Raw genomic sequence first — 20,097 nt, forward strand, 5'->3', positions numbered from 1 at the left:
GAACAGAACTAGAACAAAACTAGAACAGAACTAGAACTGAACTAGAACTGAACTAGAACTGAACTAGAACTGAACTAGAACTGAACTAGAACTGAACTAGAACTGAACTAGAACTGAACTAGAACTGAACTAGAACTGAACTAGAACTGAACTAGAACTGAACTAGAACTGAACTAGAACTAGAACTGAACTAGAACAGAACTAGAACTAAACTAGAACTGAGCTAGAACTTAACTAGTACTGAGCTAGAAGTGACCAGAACAGAACTAGAGCTGAACTAAAACACAATTAGAACACTGAACAAGAACTAGAACAGAAAAAGAGCTGAACTAGATTTGTATTAGCGATCCAGATATTGATCTAGTTTCTTCTTGCTTCAAATACATATTTAAAAAAGATATTTAACACGTTTTGTGATCAATAATAAAAGTTTTTTTTATAAACTCCACTGCCTTTGAATATGGTGTAACAATATAATATTTACTCTCTCACACTTTTTCTCTCTTGCACTCTCACACTTTTGCTTAATATATTTTTTATCCAATTTCTTGTTCTTTGTATTTTTGTTTGTTTCTAAATTAAGTTTAATTATGGCCGTTTTTTCGTATTTCTTGTTATAATAGGAAGTAGACGGAGTCTTAACAAAATTAAAATTAAAAAAAATCTATATACTACAAATAGAGTATAGTTAAATATACAACAAAAATTAAAATTATCAGTGTAATGTCTCGTTTGAAGGAGTAGTAGTTATAGTGATGTTAGAATTGTTATTAACGGATGAAGCGTCATTTGGTATTTCCGCTTGCTCTTGTTGGTGTTGTTGTTGCTGCTGCTGTTGTTCTTGTTGTAACTGTAACTTAAGCCTCTTTTTGGCCTGTATATCGGCCAAAGTTTGTTCTATGGATCGCATATCTTTTTTATTTTTACTGGGTACAAAACCATAACTTACGTTTGTTTCAGTTTTACGAGCTGCCTCTAAAGCAGCTTCCTGACCAATCAAATGAGCATATTTATCCTTATAATTAAATGTTGGCTTAATCTCTGTTTCCTGTGCTTGTGCTGAGGATTGGTTTGATTGTTTGTTATTGTTTGAAGTGGAAGTTGTGGCTGGGGCGGCATTTGCTGCGGTAGCGGAAGCACGAGCCAATCTTTTTTGTTCCAATTCCAATTCTTTTTGCTTAATACGCCTCTCGGCATATTCCTTTGCCACTTCATCATTCCAACCATCACCATTACGCCTGGCGGCAATTTCATCTTCAGTGGGGGCATTTTCTTTCTTATACACTACCGAATAACGATCGATATCTTCACAGCCAAAACTCATACATATGAAACCACCATATTCGGCTACCTCATGTATGACAGCACGATGTACCTTATCTAAGGGCTGAAATTCTATATGATGGCGATCATCCTTGGCAAAGCGCCCTATTCGCTCTTCCACATATTTGCGAAATCTCAGTAGTTCTTCTTTCTGTTTGTTTTTCAAACGTTCTGCCATTTCCCTCTGTCGTTTGATCAATTTCTTTTGTTCCTCATTGGCAGTTGGAGGTTTGTCCATGGCATTAAGTATTGAACCCAATAGATCCATGTTGTTAGTGTTATTTTATGTTTTTTTTTAGTTATATATTTATGTTTTTCTCTTTTTCTTAATTACACAAACTTGTCTTTAAGGTATTTTTATTTTTTCTTTATTATTTTTTTCTATTTCGTTTTAGGAATTGCTGATTATGTTGTTCACTTTTACGGCGAATATTACTCGAGTTTTTGTTGTTTAGCTTTTCATAATAAATTCTATGGTGACAGCTGGAAACAGCTGTCTATTTCTTATGTGTTCTAGGGATGGTTGTCAAAAAGTGTCAATAGTTATTATTTATCGTTATGTTAATAGAGATGGGTGTTTGCTCAGTCAGTGATAGTTATCGTAAACAAAAAGAAACGTCTATTTTTGGATTTAGTAACGACATCAAATCAAAATAAACAAATAAATAAATGAACAATTAGCAAATGCAAGAACGTATATTGAGTCGGTAGATGTTAGAAAACTACTACTAGGATAATGCCGCATGTATTGAAGAAAAGTTGATTCACATAACGGCTCTCGAAAGGGTGCAATTAAGCTTGATCCAAGGCTTCCTAGATCAGATAAAAAGGTAAGCAAAAAACTGGAACTGAGCGAGAACTAAATTTGAACAACATCGATTTGCATAAAAACTTTCAAAAGGGTGCAATTAAGCTTGATTTGTAATTGATGTCTCAACATCTTAGGCTTCCTAGACAAGTTTAAAAGGGAAGCAAAGAAACAGGAACAGAACTACAACTAAATTAGGACAAACTCGATTCTTTAGCTTCTAAATATCGTCATATTTATTTATTTTCTAAAATTTAATTACTATTTGGTATAAATTACATAAATTCAATACTAAATGCCTTTAATTAAAAAAAAATAGCATCAAACATAAAGACCAACAAATACATAAGTAAACAAACAACATCTTCTATTAAAACCCTGAAAGGTTTTTAATTTTTATAATAACTTGGAAGATCTTTAGCTTTTTCCGTATAACGAGCGGGGCGGATATATTCTAAAAATCTCAATATTAAATGTAACATGGAAATGGCCAAAAGCATAGACCATACATTGGCATTCAGATAGGAATGTAAAATTTCACCAAAACTACGAGTAGGCTCTTGCATGACTCGATCATACACTTTCTCCGTACGTTGAGTCACATTATTCCAATTGTAAAGAGAGGCAACAATTTCATTACATTTATAGGGGCATAGAACCGCTTTAGAGTCATCTGAATCTAGGGAATCTGCAGTGTTAAAGGAAGAGTTGTGTTTCTGCTCTTTTTTGCTTGAATTGGAATTATTTCTTTTGTATTTTTTACGCGCATATTTGCCATTTTGTATGCTACCATTGTCTATAACACCATTCTCCCCGTTAGCTCGATCATTACTGCTGTATTTGACACAATTTAAATTTCTATTATTCATGGCACAATTTTGTTGTTGATAAACCATTAAACGTTTTATGGCTTTCATAACACCCTCATAAATTGAATCGCTTTCTGGTTCTGTAAGTATAATTAGGCTTTCCGGCAACACCTCGGGTATACCACCAACTCGAGTCGATACCACCTGCAGGCCACAAGAGGCTGCCTCTACAATAGCCATACAGTAGGCCTCCGTTAAAGAGGTATTCACAAATATATGACCTTGAACCAGATAATCACGTACTCTTGAATGATCGACCGCTCCAACCATTTCGACACGATCTTGCATATTGGCTTTTTCTCGTATTTCCTCTAGCAATTCTCGTTTCAGACCATCTCCTACTATAATGAATTTTATATGTGGCATAGATTTGAAGCGTGGTATTATGTTGGCTAAGAGATCGATACCTTTGCGATAAACTAAACGGGAAGCAACAACGATATTGACTGGAAAGGAAGAACATAAATTGTAAATGAATTCGTTTGCAGCTGATTTAATACTTACTTGTACCATCAGTTGGTCTTTGGCTAGGATCTGGTGTAAATAGGGCAGTATCAACAGCATTTGGTATCACAGAAACTTTTTCTTTTGGAACACGAGCTCTCAATACAGTATTTTCTTTGCCTAGAAAAACATATCAATAATAACCAATTATCTCTCTTAATCATTTGTGGTTCTTTTCCTACCTATATGGGAAACACATATACAATGATTAACACAAGTTAAATCAATTTCCAACATTTTATTGGTGAACACGGCGGATAAATCCGCAAAACCAAATAAACTGTGATCAGTGAAAACGGTCTGCAAATGAAAAAACAAAAATAATTTTGAAGCCTCAACGAAATTTCATACTCTCACCTTTAAACCCATTAAGGATGCTATTGTCATCGCCTCATGACCCAAAGCACTAAATGCCGAATGACCATGAACTAATTCAATTTGTTCACGAATTAAAACACTTCTTATCAACGGAGCATTACAAATAATTGTGGGCAATATCGATTGAGCATAGAAAACTTTAATGGGCAGATAATACACCTTTAGACCATTGGTCAAATAACGTATACCCTTACAATCGCCATAGCAGTGAGTTAGTATTATTACCTAAAAGGAATCATTGATTAAATATAAATTTCTAACAAATTGTGAGTGAAACAAACCTTGTGTCCTCTTTTTAGTAAAATCTGAGATAAATTGAATATATGCTCTTCTACTCCACCTATGCTGGGATAGAAAAAGTCCGAGGCCATGCTAAAGATACATTTTTATTTATTATTATTCATTAATTATTGTTTATTTTTAACAATTCTTACCATATTCGCATTGCTTGTGAAGAAAAAAAATTATTTGTTTACTTAGAAATTTGTTTCTGGTTGTCAAAGCCATCAGCTGTTCTAAAGATGATAATCGCTTTTATCGATTGTTTGCTCTTGAAACAGGGATGTTTTAAATTGAAAAACCAAAGTAAAGTTAAAAGAGAAAAAAATTTACAAAAATATAAATAGTAATAAAATTATTGAAGAAAAGGAGTAAAATAATTATTATTTTTAAAAAATTTGAAAAAATTAAATATATTTTTGTAAGCTATTATTTAATTTAAAATAAATCGCTACATTAGCCTTGTATTGCATTCCAACTAAAACTATCACCCCTATTTAAACAATACTGTTATCGCTTCGCTTTGTCATCACTACTTTGTCTGTCAACTAATTTTCTTTGCACAAAACAGACAAAAAAAAGATGCAGAACTCAAAGGCAAAAATGGACGAGTTTAAAACAAAATTTATGGATTTGTTACACAAACAGGTAAATAATTAATAAGGTTTTCCATGAAATCCATTAAATTTCTATAATTATTTGCTCAATAGACCAATCGGCAATTGAAAATACCAGCAATGGGATTTTCAGACTATTTTATACAAACAGTGACTGCAGCAGAGCCAAACAAAATCGAATCATCAAAGAAATCCCCCGATAAGACAGATGAAACAGATGGCAGCGCAGAGGGAGCACAACAATCTGATCAGGAAATATTAGAAAGTATAGAAGGAATCTATTTTCAACCAGAAAGTAATGCACAAATGTATGAATTACAGGTAAGTCAAAGAAGCATAGAATGTGTGTGAGTGGGAGGGAAAGTTTGAGGGGAAAGTGCTAGTTGTCATTTAGGTTTGTGTGTATGTTTGTGACGTAGCCAACTAAGTACATAATTATTTGTTACGAGAATGCATTGAAACCTGTTTTACAAAATGCAATTGTTTTTTTTTATTACTTTTGGTTGAACGTATTTCATCATTGTTTTGTTTTCTTCTCTCTTTATGTTTTTGTTTCTACAGAAAGTTTTAAGCTCTGGTGTTGATTATGAACTAATTGAAACGACCATGGTTCAGTTGCGTACCCAACATAAGGTCTTATCAAAACAAGTTTTACAAAATATTTTGGAACAGCGTAGTGCCTGTAATATTGAGTTTGCTGCCATCAATGAAACACAAAAGGAATTAGAAGAATCTTTGTGGACCTGCCGTAAAGCTCGTTCGTACTTAAATTATGCTAAACAAAATCTAACCACCACTAGTCTGGAGATATTGGCTTCGTATCGTAAGCGTGAGATTTTAAAGGAGTTGTTGAATACTTTGCAGGCTATAAAGAAATTGGTGAGTTTGGGCATTTTTAAATAAACGAATTAGAACTGAACTAGAACTTAACTAGAACTAAACTAGAATTGAACTAGAACTACACTAGAAAAGAACTATAAGTGAACTAGAACTGAATTAGAACTGAATTAGAACTGAACTAGAACTAAACTAGAACTGAACTAGAACTGAACTAGAACTGAACTAGAACTGAACTAGAACTGAACTAGAACTGAACTAGAACGGAACTAGAACTGAACTAGAACTGAACTAGAACCGAACTAGAACTGAACTAGAACTGAATTAGAACTGATCTAGAAGTGAACTAGAACAGAACTAGATCTGAACTAGAACTGCACTAGAACTAAAATAGAACTTAATTAATCACTTCAAATTCTTGATTCTTTTGAAAGTTTTATCAAATATTTTGTAAAAAATGTTTTATCAAAATATCATTAATTTTATATTTTAAAAAATTTTATTTTTTTGCAGAAATCAACGGATGTTGAGGTACAAAAGCTTTTAAGTGAATGCAATTATTCTGGAGCTATTTCGCTTCTTTTAACCTGTAAAGATTCTGCCAGCGAATTCATGCAATACAATTGTGTGCAATCTTTAAATAAAAAACTACAGGAGACGTTACTGCTAACAGAATTCCAACTAGACACTGTTTTAAATGAGGTAACTTAAACTTATGTTGTAAAGATAATTTAACCAACTAATATTTGTTATTATTATAGATGATTTTAAATTTTGATATGCGCAAATATGCCAAATTGCAAGAAGCCTATAAATTGCTCAATAAATCCTTAATAGCAATGGATCAGGTAAGAGCTTTTGATTGAAGAATTTAAGATTTTTTAACAAGTATCTTTGTACAGCTTCATATCAACTTTATATCCGCCATACATTCCTCGGTGAATTCCGTCTTACGTGGCTATAATGATCCAAATCTAGACGAAAACATGAAAATGTTATATGAACAATTATGCGAACAGGTCGAAGCAGACAAATACATACCATGTTTAATAAGTTTGTGTAAAACATTCTGGACAATATTGGCTTCCTATTATCAAATTGTTATATGGCATCAAAACTACAAACTTTATGCTCTCGATATGCCAGATTCCCCAGATGTCTACATACAGGAGAAACTGAAAAAGGGTCAATCTCGCATATGGAATGATATATTAACAAAAATCTGTATATTTTTACAAAGTTCCAAATTGAAAATGTTAAAATATGATCATTTCATACAAGTCCTATCCATAATACAAAGACTTAAGAAAGTTGGATTGGAGTTTTGTGGCGAACATTCGGAAAAATTGATAGAAACCATGCAATTGCAAAGTGAGGAATTCTTTCAGCGTTATCACAGTTCCTGTTTGGAAGAGATATGTTTATTTTTGGATAATGAGTCTTGGACAGTGGTGGATTCGTTTGCTAATATTTTACAATTGCCGGTAACAGAGATTTCAGTTTCCCTAATGTAATTGATTATTCATTTTTGATTATTTCTTATAGGAATTCCGCTCTATACGTCATACCTTACGTCGCCATAAATCTCCTCCCATTGCCTTGTTGGTTACCAGCTCTACATCCGCCAATAATTCTCCTACTAGCAACAATAACTGTGATGAATTAGTTTCAGTGCATTCTCAAGACGGTGGCAGTTCCATTTATGGTTCCTATGGTTATTTTCTACGTTTCAGTGAGAAAAGCTCTCCCTTTGATGGTGGTCTAGATGTGGCCATGCTAGAGGAAGACATATTATCTGGTATTGTTGATGAAGCTTCGTGTTATTTTAGCGAAGAGGAAAGTGATGATGATCATAAAAGTTTACAAAGCAAGGACTATGATGAAACGTCACCTAATCAACAGTTACTGGTTAATAACACTACTTTGAATGTGTTTCGCTGTATAGGACGTTATTTACAAATGTGTAAACTTTTACATTGTATTTCGCCTAAAATTATAGCGAGCATGTTGGAGTTAATGGATTTCTATGCTTTTGCTGTGCATGAAATATTTGCCAAGGATGCGGTAAGGATTTTTAATAAGAAATGGAAATTAAGTTTTATATTTAAAATTTTGTTGGTATTTTTTTAGCCCGTACAAATGGACAATTTTTATTCTAACAAATTGGAGCAGAAACTGGTATATGTTAAGCAAAACATATTGCCAAATATTAAAATTTGGCCTTTAAACTTTACGTCACTGGTAAGTAAAATAAACATAAACCGAACTCGAACTAAACTAGAAGTGAACTAGAACTGAACTAGAACTGAACTAGAACTGAACTAGAACTGAACTAGAACTGAACTAGAACTGAACTAGAACTGAACTAGAACTGAACTAGAACTGAACTAGAACTGAACTAGAACTGAACTAGAACTAGAACTGAACTAGAACTGAACTAGAACTGAACTAGAACTGAACTAGAACTAAACTAGAACTGAACTAGAACTGCACTAGAACTGAACTAGAACTGAATTAGAACTGAAATAGAACTGAACTAGAACTGAACTAAAACTAAACTAGAACTGAACTAGAACTGAATTAGAACTGAAATAGAACTGAACTAAAACTGAACTAGAACTGAACTACAACTGAAAAAGAACTGAAATGGAACTGAACTAAACTAGAACTGAACTAAAACTAAACTAGAACTGAAATAGAGTTGAACTAGAATAGAAATAGAACTGAACTAGAAAGAATCATTATTTTTATGTCCTTTTTCAGATCAACAATGAACTCGCTAATCCCGATACACTCTACGGGCTCTTCCATCGTATTGTAGCCGTAGAAAGTGGCCACTGTATGACACAACAATTCCAAATACTACAAAACTATTTAAATCATTTGCTGCCGATACAGGACAGAACACTCCTTACATCTTATTTTGATTATATCGATTTTATGTCTGATGTAGCCAGGCCGGTATATACATGCGTTACTTCGAGAGTTTTCGATTTAACTGCTATTCTAGCCATGATAGCAAAAGTAAAATGGGATGTTAATCATGTTAGTTTTCAACATAATGCCTATATTGATATAATGAATAGGGTGAGTATAATATTGATTAAAATTTGTGTCTATTAGATAAATTGTATTACTGTAATCTAGAATATACAAAATTTTGCCATGCGTTTGGAGGAAATTGCTAAAGATATTACCATACCAGCCGAACCCGTTTGGCAGTCTATGGCTCATGTGGCCACACATCTATTAGTGGAAGGGTAAATAAAAAGAGGAAAAGAAAAAAATTAAGAACTTAATTTATAAAAAGTATTATTTTACAGTTTCTCTAATGTCAAAAAATGTTCTGCCGGCGGCCGAGCTCTCATGCAATTAGATTTCACTAATTTCATGTCAATACTCGAATTAATTTCGAATCAAAAATATATTGAATATCGTCAATATGTTGATATATTCATTAAGGCCTACTATTTCTCAAATGAACAATTAGAAGAATGGATAATGGAACAGAAAAGCTTAGAACCGCCACAATATTCGAATAAACAATTAATGAATCTCATACAGTGTGTATGTGTTAGTGATAAAAGGACACGACAAAAATTACTCAATTTATTGGGTAACGGCAGCAGTAATAATTTAAATATCAATAATAGTACAACTACTGCCACAACATAGCTGAGCACAAATAATTAAATGATGAAATTATAACAATAATAAGAATAATTTATAAAGAATTTGATTGAAGAATTCGTATCATCATTATGTAAAGTATGTAGTAGTTGTTTGTTGATTAATGTAAATTATTAAGAGAAAGAAATAAGATAATTTGTTTTTAATTAGTTAAATTTATTCTTTTGTATTTTTGTTAATAATTTAACATTCCATGTGTATTATATTATTTTCTCTAAATTATTATTAGTTTTTCTTTTCTCGAATTTCTGTATAAAATGGATCTCTTTTGTAAAATTTTCAAAATCTTTAAAAGAAATTCTTTTGTTTTTAAGTTATTGAGTATTAATTTTGAATCTCTCTTTGGCTCTCTATCTTTCTTTATTATTTTATGTTTCCCTTTAATCTCCTACACAGTTTACTTAATTTTTCTTTTATTTTTTAAATTTATTTATTATTATATTTTTGTTATATTTTTTTCTATATTTTATACATTTTTTTTATATAAATATTTATATATTTTTTTAAATACATTCAATTGTATGTCTTCATGTACCTTATGAATATGTTTAATCATTATTATTATTATATTATTTTTAAAATCTTAATTAATAACTAAAACGGACAAATAATATTTAACACAACTTATAAGTAATAATTTAAACATATTATTAATTTAACAAACTACCGATCAATATACAAAAATATACAATTATAATAACACATTCTGTATTTAACATTAAATTATGAAAATATTTTCACAACAAAAAACAAAAAAAAAAAGACATAACTTATAACAAAAAAAAAACTTACTAATTATAAAACAAAAGCAAAAAAAAATACATAAATATATATTTTACAAATAAAATTAAAAAAAAAACATTCACAGACAAAAAATTTAAAAAAAAAGAAATGAATAAAAAATATTTGCTTAAATTTTAGGTTTACAACAAGAAAACCTTAAAAAAGAAAATAAAATTATTAAAAAATTGTTTAGAAATTTTAAAGTAAATCAAGGGTAATGTACACAAAAGCATCACAATTAAGATCGGAAGAAGTTTTTTATAAATTGTAAAGATTGCCCAGGAAAAATTTTAGAACTTGTTCTAAAAACTACTAGTTTTAGAACGAGTGAAAACAGAATCGGAAAGAAAAAAAGAAATATTTGTTTATAAGTTTTCTACAGTTTCCCTAGATCTAATTCCAAGGTTATATAAATTCAAACAAAAAACCTTAATTAAAGAACTAATTCCAGAAGCGTTTTAAAGAACGAGTGTCGACTCGATAACGCTTCCTTAGAACCAGTTCCGAAAGTGACAATTTCGAACAAAAATCATTAGTCTCAAAACCAAACTAGAACGAATTCAGACTCAAATCATGTGTTCTAGAACTAGTTGTACAACTAATACACTTTTTCCTCAGGAATTTCATTATTTAAAGGTAAGATATTAAAAAATATAAAAAAAACACATTTATTTAAATAGAAACTTTTTTAACATTATTACAGATACAGAAACTATGTACAAAATCTACTCCAGTTTGGCCAGTTTTTGCCAATCAAATTCTTTCAACTCTAGAGTAGAAGTATGACTTGGTGCTGCATACATGATAGTTCGAGAGCAAACTTAACCAGCACATCCTAACATCTAAGGTAAGTTTAATTTATAACGAATATAAATTAAAAACATAAAATTTGTAGATAAATTTTGAAAAAAAAGTTTAAGTTTCTCTAGCATAATAAAATTCTATTTCACAATTTTGTGAAAGGTTTCACAATTTTGTGAAAGGTTTCACAATTTTGTGAATGTCACTTAGCAAACGTCTTAGAAACTCATAGAAGTTGATCGAAAGTGACAATGAAGACAAACCTCGACTAAAGGCTGTCAACTTCTGCAACAACTATACAGACTATCAATAAATACATACAATTGTATGGCAAAACCGGTATTTTTTTATTAAAACATTTTATGTTCCTTAAAAAACAGTATTTTTTTTAATATTATGAAGAAAAAATTTTTTTTAGTTTCCTAAAAAACAGTATATTTTAAAAATTTTCAAAAAACTTTTTTTTGTAAACCAGTATTTTCTTCCAACAGTATTTTTATAAAATCCGGTAGTTCTCCTTAAAAAACAACAGTATTTTTTATAAATTGTTTAAAAACATCATTTTCTTCAAAAACCAATATGTATTTTTAAAAAAAAGTGTTTTAAATGAAAACTCCTATTTTGTATTAAAAACATTTGTTTTCCTCAAAACCCCGGTATTTTTAAAAATTTCTTAAAAAACTGTAGTTTTTAATATTATTTTCCTCAAAAACAGTCTTTGTTTATTAAGTTTTTAAAAAATTGTATTTTCTCAAAAAGCCAGTGTTTTTTTTCAAAAACCAGTATTTTCTAAAAAAAACCAGTATTTTCTAATAAAACAGTATTTTCTCCAAAAACCCGTATTTTTACAAAAAGACGTAATTTTTTCAAAACAGTATTTTTGATGAAAACGCAGTTTATTAATTAAAACTTTTTTCCGCAAAAAATACTATTTTTTATAAATTCTTTTAATTTGTATTTTCTCCAAAACCAATTTTTTTTCTTAAAAACAGTATTTTTAATGAAAACATTGATTTGTTTTATTAAAAAATTATTTTCCTCAAAAATCAATCTTTTCTTAAAAATTTAGTATTTTCTTCAAAAAATTGTATTTTATTCTAAAACCAGTGTTTTCTTCAAAAACCAGTATTTTTATAAAATCCCATACCTTTTTATTAAAAATTTTATTTTCCTCCAAAAAACAGTTTTTTTTTATAAATTCTTCCGATATGTATTTTTGTCAAAAACCAGTATTTTCTTAAAAAGCAGTATTTTTTATGAAAAAGCTAATTTTTATTATTATATTTTCCTCTAAAAATTAATATTTTCATAAAAATTTTGTATTTTTTTCAAAAATTTTGTATTTTTTTCAAAAATTTTGTATTTTTTCAAAAATTTGTAATTTTTTCAAAAATTTGTAATTTTTTCAAAAATTTGTAATTTTTTCAAAAGGCGTATTTTTTATTAAAAAATGTATTTCCTCCAAAACTATTGGTTTTTTTAAGAAATTTCTAAAAAAAACTGTATTTTAATGAAAATTCGTATTTTTTCATTAAACAATTTTATTTTCTTACAAAACCAGTATTTGCCTAAAAACAGTATTTTTAAGAAAACCCATATTTCTATTAATGGTGTAATTTTATAAAACGAAGCGACAAACGTTCAAAAATATAACATGAAAAAAATTCAGATTTTAAATAAATTTCCCAGTATTATTCAAACGAATTTTGTACTTCAACTCATTACCAGGCTCTGCTATTGCAGGCTGATATTCGAAAGAATCCGTGACATACCAATCCTGGAATAGTAGATTATATTGCAATGTATCAAAGTCCCTATGGCTAAAACTTGATATAGGAGCTACGAAAATACTTATAGGAGTGTATAGACGCAGTCTAAGGATTCTGATAGGTATGGTAATAGGGCACTGTTTATTTGAGGCATTTGTCGATAAGTTTGACAGCAACATATCGAACTATTGCGAGGATGAAAATGAAGCCAATCGGGTATTTAATTTGCAGATGTCCTTGCATACAGATTCTCAGGCTGAAATGACTGATATTGCGGGTCTTGTTTCTCGCAGTTTACTAGATTTTGTCAAGGGGTATTAGTCACTTCTTCGACTGGGCTTTATAGGAAGACAATGATCATCTCTCTTATCTCTTTATTCATTGAGGTCTTTGTCAGTAAGTGGGACAACTATATACCGGACTATTGTAGGTTATGAGAGGATGAGAAGGAAGTGGTGACGATCGGGCATATAATTTACAACTGTTCTAGGATACAGAGTCGCAGTCTCAGGCTGAAATAGCTGATATTTGATAATTGATCCTCGCAGAAAACTAGGTTTTGTCAGGGGCCATTAGTCACTTCTTTGACTGGACTTTATAGGGGGACAAAGATCATCTCTTTTATCTCTTTATTCTTTGGGGTACCGATTTGGTAGTTATATCTATAATTTTACTTTCTTTCTGGTTTTACTTGTAGTTGTGTTACTTTTGTTGTTCTGTTTATGAATCTTCATTTTTTGAAGGAAATCACAATGGACATTAAGATCTCTGACAGGATATGCCCAGTTTTTATGGTGTTTAACTCTTCTTAAGCCAAAACCTTCGTTTTATAAAATGAGGGGATTAGAAATGTTATTTTCTTGCGAAATCAGTTTTGACTTAAAAACTACATTTTACAAAAACCAGTATTTTCTCTAACAACCAGTATTATTTCCTTTTTAATGCCATAGAAAACTAGAAATTCCTTTAACGTTCAGTTTGAAAATTGAAAAAAAAAACTCCACATTTATTTTTGTATCTCAAAAAAAGGTGTTGTTGGTTTGTTTTATTATTGTTTTTGTTTTTTTGCTCATTCTTAAAAGTATTATACAATTAAAATTATAATTCACAATTACATACAAATACATTGCACTCTTAACTTTTGTCATCATGATCATCTACATCATTATTATTTAAAAACAAAACATCACTTAAAATCTAATTACAAAAAAGAAAACATAATTTTTAATTTTAGAAATAATTTGTTTAAAACATAAAATTTCATTTAAATAATTTTTGGTTTTAGATTTGTAGGTTTCATTAAAAGTCAATGTTTATTTAAAATTTATTAGATAAAATGATAAGTTGTTTAAAGATCGTTATGTTGTTGTTGCTGTTGTAAAAGTAATTAATTGTTAAAATATTATTATTTTGTTTATAACTAACAATTACTGTGTGCGTATTTAATAAATTGCAATTGTTGTAGAAAAAAAAATTATAAAAAAAGGTTAAAATTTAAAATAAAAGTCTTTATGTCATTATTTAATAAACACCCACCCACTGGGTTACTAAATAATAAGTAAGACTTTTAAACTAAAACTTAGACAATGACTAGTTTTTTTTTTTGTTAATAAAAATAAAATAAATTCTTGTTGAATTTTATATAAAAAAAGAGGAAAACAAATGGCCAAATGTTTAGGTATTTCGTTTTGTAGCCGTTAAATGGGTGTTGTCTAGTTTGATTTGGCTTAGGATAGGTCTCTTTGTGTTGCATTTCGTTTTCGTTTTTTTGTTTGTTGAAAAATTAAAACATGTTTTAAATTTAAATCGACTTCGTTTTCGTTAGGATGTTGTGTTTATAACATTATAAATTTACTGAGTATTGCAAGTCTTTTAGTTGCTTTTCTTAACATCTTTGCCCTCGCCTTCTTTGGCTTGACCGCGGCCCAAAATCTTAGCCAAACTATCCCAAATGCCGCCAAAGAATATGGCACAACATAAGTTTTCAAATGGCAAGAAGGGATCATGTATCCCCAATAAAATCGATGACAACTTAAAGTAAACCATAAAGATAACAATGCCAAAGTAGACCAAGGCATGTGGAGCAGAAATCCAATCAGTTTTCTTATCCAAAACAAAGATAATGGAAGCCAAAAGTGAAGCCTTTGTGTAGCTGTAAAAAGAAATAATATAAATTCCTTAAATTCCTTTAAAGGCTTTCAAAACACTTACAAAGAGGGTTGCATAAATTCCATGGCAGTTGGAGTCCAGGCACCACGTATTAAACGTTCAAATAGTTTAGTAAAACCAGCACCATTACCCTTTAAAGTACCTATAATAATCATGATAATCCAGGCATTTGGATATAATTTGGCAGCATGTGAAACACCATCATAGACTTTCTTAGCACGATAGATTTCTTTCATAGCACTGGCCACTAGTTTAATGGGTAAAAATTTGGCCACTTTATAACCAATATCGAAGGGAGTATAAAATACCATGTACCTAAAACAATTTCCTTCTATTAGCCCACAAATCTTTAACTATATTAAATATAACTTACCACACCACAGTTCCCACCATTAATTGTGGTGTATTTTTCAATGGCGACAATATGGGCTCACCCAATAAACCATTAGCTACCATAGCTCCGGAAAATATCACCAACATTGTCGACAACCAACAGGCTAAGGGATGTTTACGTGAGAAAGCCTGAGCATTTGACCCCAAATCTTCACGTACTGCTAGGGCGGCTAATAGACTGTGTGCGATATCGAAATAGGGAAACATTTTCAATTTAATGACCTGATTGGCCATATCTAAAAATGCTTCGGGATCCATGTTGATCGTTTTTGTTTTGTGTTAATTCTGTGCAAATTTGTTTTTGTTTATTTGTGCGTTCGTAACTGGAATTAAATAGTGAAAAGGAAAACAAATATTAATATTTTTGATTAAATAATAAACTGAAAGATCGTTAGAGTATTATATTAGCCTTATCTTAATATAATCTTGACCCAGTTTATCTTCAGAAAATATTCTAATTACACTTTTATTAAAACAGAATGTCCATAAATGCTATTATCTCATTATCACGTTTTAATGAGTGCAAATACTACTCCGATGCAAACGACACAACATCGCTGCAGACTACAAAGCAGTCTCTGTTAGATTTAAATTTCTGCGAGCGTTTAGAGAGAGAACAGATACTATCATAACACACATTAATGACAACGATCACCTTAGCGCAGTAGTTTGTTACGCCACATATTCCTCATAAAGCAGGTTTGATAAAACCATTAAACCGTAGACAAACTACGGCTGTTATGAGTGAGGGCACAGGTTACCATAACCCCCATCAATGACAACAGGTATTAGTTGAACTACCCCAAGTTCTTGGGAGCCGCCTTTGACAGCAAGTTTACCTCCTAAGCCGATAGATTGCGAAGTAGAAACAAGTTCCTCAAAGCGCTAGCCGGCAGCACTTAGGGGATGGACAAAGAAACTTTGTTAGCTACCTATAAAACAATTGGCCGGTCAGTGGTCAATTATGCTGCTCCAGTGTGATATCCTTCGCACAGTGATACCCATTGGAGAAAAATTCAAAGCTGATAAAATGATGCCCTACGAACCCTAACGGGCTACATGCAAATAACCTAGGAGACATCACCTATATGAGGAAAAGAAGGTCCTCCCAGTCATGCTAACTAAACTGTTCCTCCTAGGATGTCACCGGAGGAGTCATCCCAACTATAACACAACACTGTTGGAAGTCATATACAGCAGCATTGAACGATATACATAGAGACGCCATCAATACCGCGGTTTCAGGTTACTGCATGAATGTCAATCTTGGAGATCGCCCACCACCTATAGCAGAAATAGAGAAGAACCTGATGCGAAGAACAAGAGCTGTTCTGGCGCAACTGAGATTGGGATGGAACAACAGGATCAACGCCTACTGGTCCCTCATATACCGTGCCGTCCCTAATATATGTCCAGCATGTTGTCAGGGTCCCCATGATACCCACCACATATTTAACTGTCCAACAGCTTATCTTCACTTCACATAATGGATTTATGGACTAACCCTACTAAAGTAGCCCAATTTTCTAGCTTGGACCTAAATACAAAACCCCCGGATTAAAAATCGTTTCACGGGAGATATTTGATTAAATATGGATGATCTATGCAGTCTGGTTATTTGAAGGATATATGAAACCTCGTTACTGCTTATACATGAAACTAACTTCGATTACCGTCTATTAGTAGCACTGCAAGATGTCACCAGTAACTCTTTATGAGCACGTAGCATCAACTTTAACATTTTATAGAGAACATCTTCGCTAACATATTTTACGAACAGAGCAAACAGCCACAACTTGAGGAGTCTACACCACAACAGCACGCTATTCTGACAACAACTGGTCTTGGTTGTACTAGATAGGATCTCTTCTTAGCATATGCTATATAAACTCACCATATGATTTCCGGTCCACTTTTGGAAAATCGGCAATGAAAAACCTAATGCGATTGCTATAAATGAAAGGGAACTTGAGAATGTGAACCTAACACAGCGAGTCATATATGATGGCTTGTATGACACCGACTAAAGATAAAGCTGATGAAAAAGTTTGAGGTATGATGATAAGTATTTTTAGTGGAACCACATTAGGACATTTACGTCTACAACTATACAATATGGGACGAACTTATTTGGAAAAATCTATTCTATCTCACCACCTAATGAATTCCATGATAAGCGAACCAGTTTAAAGGGAAAGGTCAACACAAATCATATCAATTCAAGAGGCCTGTTAGTGGTCAAGAATTAGAAGGTCCATTCTAATGTGAAATTCTAATAAGCTTAAAATCATCACTATTTGTAGGACCATAATAGGGGGTCAACTTATTATCAAAAGGTTAATGACCATTAACTAACTTAAAATTTATCTTTTGAAATAAATAATGCTAAAAAATCTTTTCATAAATAGTTTATACAAAGAACGAAAGAATAGACAAGATGACAGAGAATAGAAAAGCTTCAAACGACAAACAACAAAAAACTTACCAAGCTACTTAACAAAAATCAAGTAATTTATTGCTTTTTACTTCAAAACTCTAGCTGTTATTATCAATGATTGATATAAACGAACATATGTATGTACATATGTTCAGAAGAATTAATAAAATCTTTTAGAAACACAGCGCTACATAAAAACTGCAATGCAACCGGTAAAGTTGTGCTTTAGATGATTTAAGGAATTAAATCTTTTAAAGTTCTGCGTTATAAAAATACACATAAAACACACACACAACTATAAAGATCAATCACTTCAATATTTTTAACAAAATTTTCATTTGTTGTTTTGCTAATATTACATAATCCATAAAAATATGAACAAATTTTATTAAAGAAAAACAAAACTTTTTTTTTGCGAAATTGTTATGTACCTAGCGGTATTTTGTTGTTGTAAAGTTGTTTTACTTTTCTTTTGTACTTTTACTTTGTTTACAAAGAAAGTGTGTATGTGTATCACGGTGTGTGTCAGTGCATTTTCCTATTTTGTTTTTGAAAAGAAAATGCCTTATAAAAACAGCAAAAGATAAAAGAGAGCATAGACAAATAAGAGATGAGATGAAGAGATAAGCAAAAAGAAAATAAAATAAAAAACCCCGCACGGTCTAGGAGCTCCAAAAATAAACACAAATTTTATGGCAGCAAAATGTTGAACCAAAAAAAAAAAAAAACAACAACAAAAAATAGATTCTACGCAATCAGACACACACACTAAGAATAATTTCACACAAAAATTCAAAAGATTTCATTAAATAATTTTGAATTTCTTTTAAAAATATTTTTGCACTCGTTAGTTTTAATAAATTTTAAGATTTCGTTTTTTTTTTTTAAATTTAAAAGTAAACAATTATTTAGCACTAAAAACACCATTAATAAATAATAATAACAATGACCCCCCGGAGTGTTGCTTTTTTAACCCTTTTTTTTTTTGCTTATCCTTTACTGTTATTTCTCTTCCTTTAATTCTTACACTCGAAAAACTTTGTTAGTTAAATATTGTTTATTATATATTAAAAATTTAATTGCAAGAAATTTACTTTGTTTTATTCTTTTTTAAATAATTATGTATATTATTAGCCAACCGCAGCGCAGCAGCTCTAAATAAGATTTTTTTTGTTTTTGTCTTAAACTTAAAAAAATAATATATTTGGCAACGAATTTACAGCGCAACACACACGTCCGACCACGAGAGCAAAATCTACAACACAGAGTTTAAAGAAGCGTATTAAAGACAGACGTCGAACAAAAAATTCGCCTGCAAAGAATACTCTACAAAAATTTTTGTTGTTGCATTTTATTTTTATATTTAGATTTCAGCCATTTGCTAGCGGCATAATTTCAACATAGTAGTAGTTCTCAGCTACTGCTAGTGTGGTACAGTGGAGGTCAAAAGTGGTGGAATGTCGATGCACTGACGCTTGCTTCTGATGACAATCTATCGGCTTATCTATGTATACATATCTGTTTATCTATATCTATCTATATATTTATTTATCTATCTATCATCTATCTATCTATCTATCTATCTATCTATCTATCTATCTACCTATCTATCATTCTATTGATCTATCTATCCGCAGTTTTCAAACTAATTTGAAATTTAATAAAACATAATTCGTTTTCTTCCCCACTGTAACCTGAACAAGCGGAAAATTAATTTTTGTTTAGTTATTTTTTTTTTTTTGTTTTTATATTATACTCTCAGAGATAAACGACTCGTATTAGTGGGGAGTAAAAATTTAATAAAAAATACATATTCTTGTCAATATTTGTTGTATGTGTAAAAATTCAAAATTTATCTCAATGTCTGACGTTTAAGCGCATGTTTACATTGTGTTGATTTATTGTTGTTAATTTGTGTTAGTAGAGGGTTATTATTTGTTGTTAAACATTTTTGTTTTGCGAATATTAAAAATCACGTGTACCAATAGGTTTATGCCAAAAATGTTAATATACACATGTAATTGTGTACATGAATATTTAAAGCAGTTGGTGTATGGTGAAATTGTGTAAAGAGAGTTGCAAAGGGCTACAAATTAGAAAAAAGAATTTTTAAGTAAATCTATTTTGTTTTTGTTATGTACCCAATTTTAACCTGTTGATACGTTTATTTTATTCTATATATTTAATTGGAAATAATTTTCAATTTTTTGCTGGTTTCTGATTTTTTATAATGTTATTTTTTTTTCGTTATTTAAAACGATTGTCTTTATTTCAATTCCATAAAATTTCTTCAAAATAACCGTTAATTTAGTTTCCCTTCCACTTTATTCCTTGAGTTTAAAATATTTGAATGTGTATGCAACATTTGTTACTTTATTTACATTTATCTGAAACACCTTGTAAATTAGAGTTGTATTTTCTAGGCTTTGTGTTTTTATAT

General features: G+C 30.6%; 4 protein-coding genes across 4 annotated transcripts; 1 reads left to right on the top strand and 3 right to left on the bottom strand.

Moving 5' to 3' along the window:
• Nucleotides 1-228: 228 nt before the first annotated feature.
• LOC111684201 (sperm-associated antigen 7) lies at nt 229-1,721 on the bottom strand. The gene has a single exon (XM_023446330.2). The coding sequence runs from the start codon at nt 1,589-1,591 to the stop codon at nt 716-718; it is 876 nt and encodes a 291-aa protein (XP_023302098.1). The 5' UTR covers nt 1,592-1,721; the 3' UTR covers nt 229-715.
• A 294-nt stretch (nt 1,722-2,015) lies between these two features.
• LOC111684191 (syndetin) lies at nt 2,016-9,978 on the top strand. The gene is made up of 12 exons (XM_023446320.2): nt 2,016-2,153; nt 4,733-4,809; nt 4,872-5,099; nt 5,340-5,657; nt 6,129-6,317; nt 6,377-6,463; nt 6,518-7,099; nt 7,161-7,679; nt 7,746-7,856; nt 8,379-8,702; nt 8,763-8,875; nt 8,939-9,978. The coding sequence occupies exons 2-12, from the start codon at nt 4,744-4,746 to the stop codon at nt 9,288-9,290; spliced, it is 2,889 nt and encodes a 962-aa protein (XP_023302088.2). The 5' UTR covers nt 2,016-2,153; nt 4,733-4,743; the 3' UTR covers nt 9,291-9,978.
• Nucleotides 2,197-4,421, bottom strand: LOC111684200 (phosphatidylinositol N-acetylglucosaminyltransferase subunit A). The gene is made up of 6 exons (XM_023446329.2): nt 4,317-4,421; nt 4,164-4,254; nt 3,862-4,107; nt 3,687-3,804; nt 3,505-3,624; nt 2,197-3,446 (listed from the first exon to the last, which is right to left on the bottom strand). The coding sequence occupies exons 1-6, from the start codon at nt 4,325-4,327 to the stop codon at nt 2,521-2,523; spliced, it is 1,512 nt and encodes a 503-aa protein (XP_023302097.2). The 5' UTR covers nt 4,328-4,421; the 3' UTR covers nt 2,197-2,520.
• Nucleotides 9,979-13,663: 3,685 nt separating the features above from the next.
• LOC111684196 (trimeric intracellular cation channel type 1B.1) lies at nt 13,664-18,920 on the bottom strand. The gene is made up of 4 exons (XM_046946525.1): nt 18,752-18,920; nt 15,201-15,543; nt 14,870-15,142; nt 13,664-14,810 (listed from the first exon to the last, which is right to left on the bottom strand). The coding sequence occupies exons 2-4, from the start codon at nt 15,476-15,478 to the stop codon at nt 14,531-14,533; spliced, it is 831 nt and encodes a 276-aa protein (XP_046802481.1). The 5' UTR covers nt 15,479-15,543; nt 18,752-18,920; the 3' UTR covers nt 13,664-14,530.
• Nucleotides 18,921-20,097: the final 1,177 nt, after the last annotated feature.

The sequence above is a fragment of the Lucilia cuprina genome, chromosome 3 (genome assembly GCF_022045245.1).
Source record: "Lucilia cuprina isolate Lc7/37 chromosome 3, ASM2204524v1, whole genome shotgun sequence".
Taxonomy (NCBI): Eukaryota; Metazoa; Arthropoda; class Insecta; order Diptera; family Calliphoridae; genus Lucilia; species Lucilia cuprina.

Excerpts from the sequence above, each read along its gene's own strand:
- LOC111684201 (XM_023446330.2), bottom strand. The coding sequence starts at position 1,591 with ATGGATCTATTGGGTTCAATACTTAATGCCATGGACAAACCTCCAACT.
- LOC111684200 (XM_023446329.2), bottom strand. Across the intron at positions 4,108-4,163 it reads TACTAAAAAGAGGACACAAG|GTAATAATACTAACTCACTG; the intron begins GTTTGTTTCACT and ends GATTCCTTTTAG. Across the intron at positions 3,447-3,504 it reads AAGACCAACTGATGGTACAA|TCAATATCGTTGTTGCTTCC; the intron begins GTAAGTATTAAA and ends CTTCCTTTCCAG.
- LOC111684191 (XM_023446320.2), top strand. The coding sequence starts at position 4,744 with ATGCAGAACTCAAAGGCAAAAATGGACGAGTTTAAAACAAAATTTATG. Across the intron at positions 5,100-5,339 it reads CACAAATGTATGAATTACAG|AAAGTTTTAAGCTCTGGTGT; the intron begins GTAAGTCAAAGA and ends TTGTTTCTACAG. Across the intron at positions 7,680-7,745 it reads AAATATTTGCCAAGGATGCG|CCCGTACAAATGGACAATTT; the intron begins GTAAGGATTTTT and ends GTATTTTTTTAG.
- LOC111684196 (XM_046946525.1), bottom strand. The coding sequence starts at position 15,478 with ATGGATCCCGAAGCATTTTTAGATATGGCCAATCAGGTCATTAAATTG. Across the intron at positions 15,143-15,200 it reads ATGGTGGGAACTGTGGTGTG|GTACATGGTATTTTATACTC; the intron begins GTAAGTTATATT and ends AAATTGTTTTAG. Across the intron at positions 14,811-14,869 it reads GAATTTATGCAACCCTCTTT|CTACACAAAGGCTTCACTTT; the intron begins GTAAGTGTTTTG and ends TTCTTTTTACAG.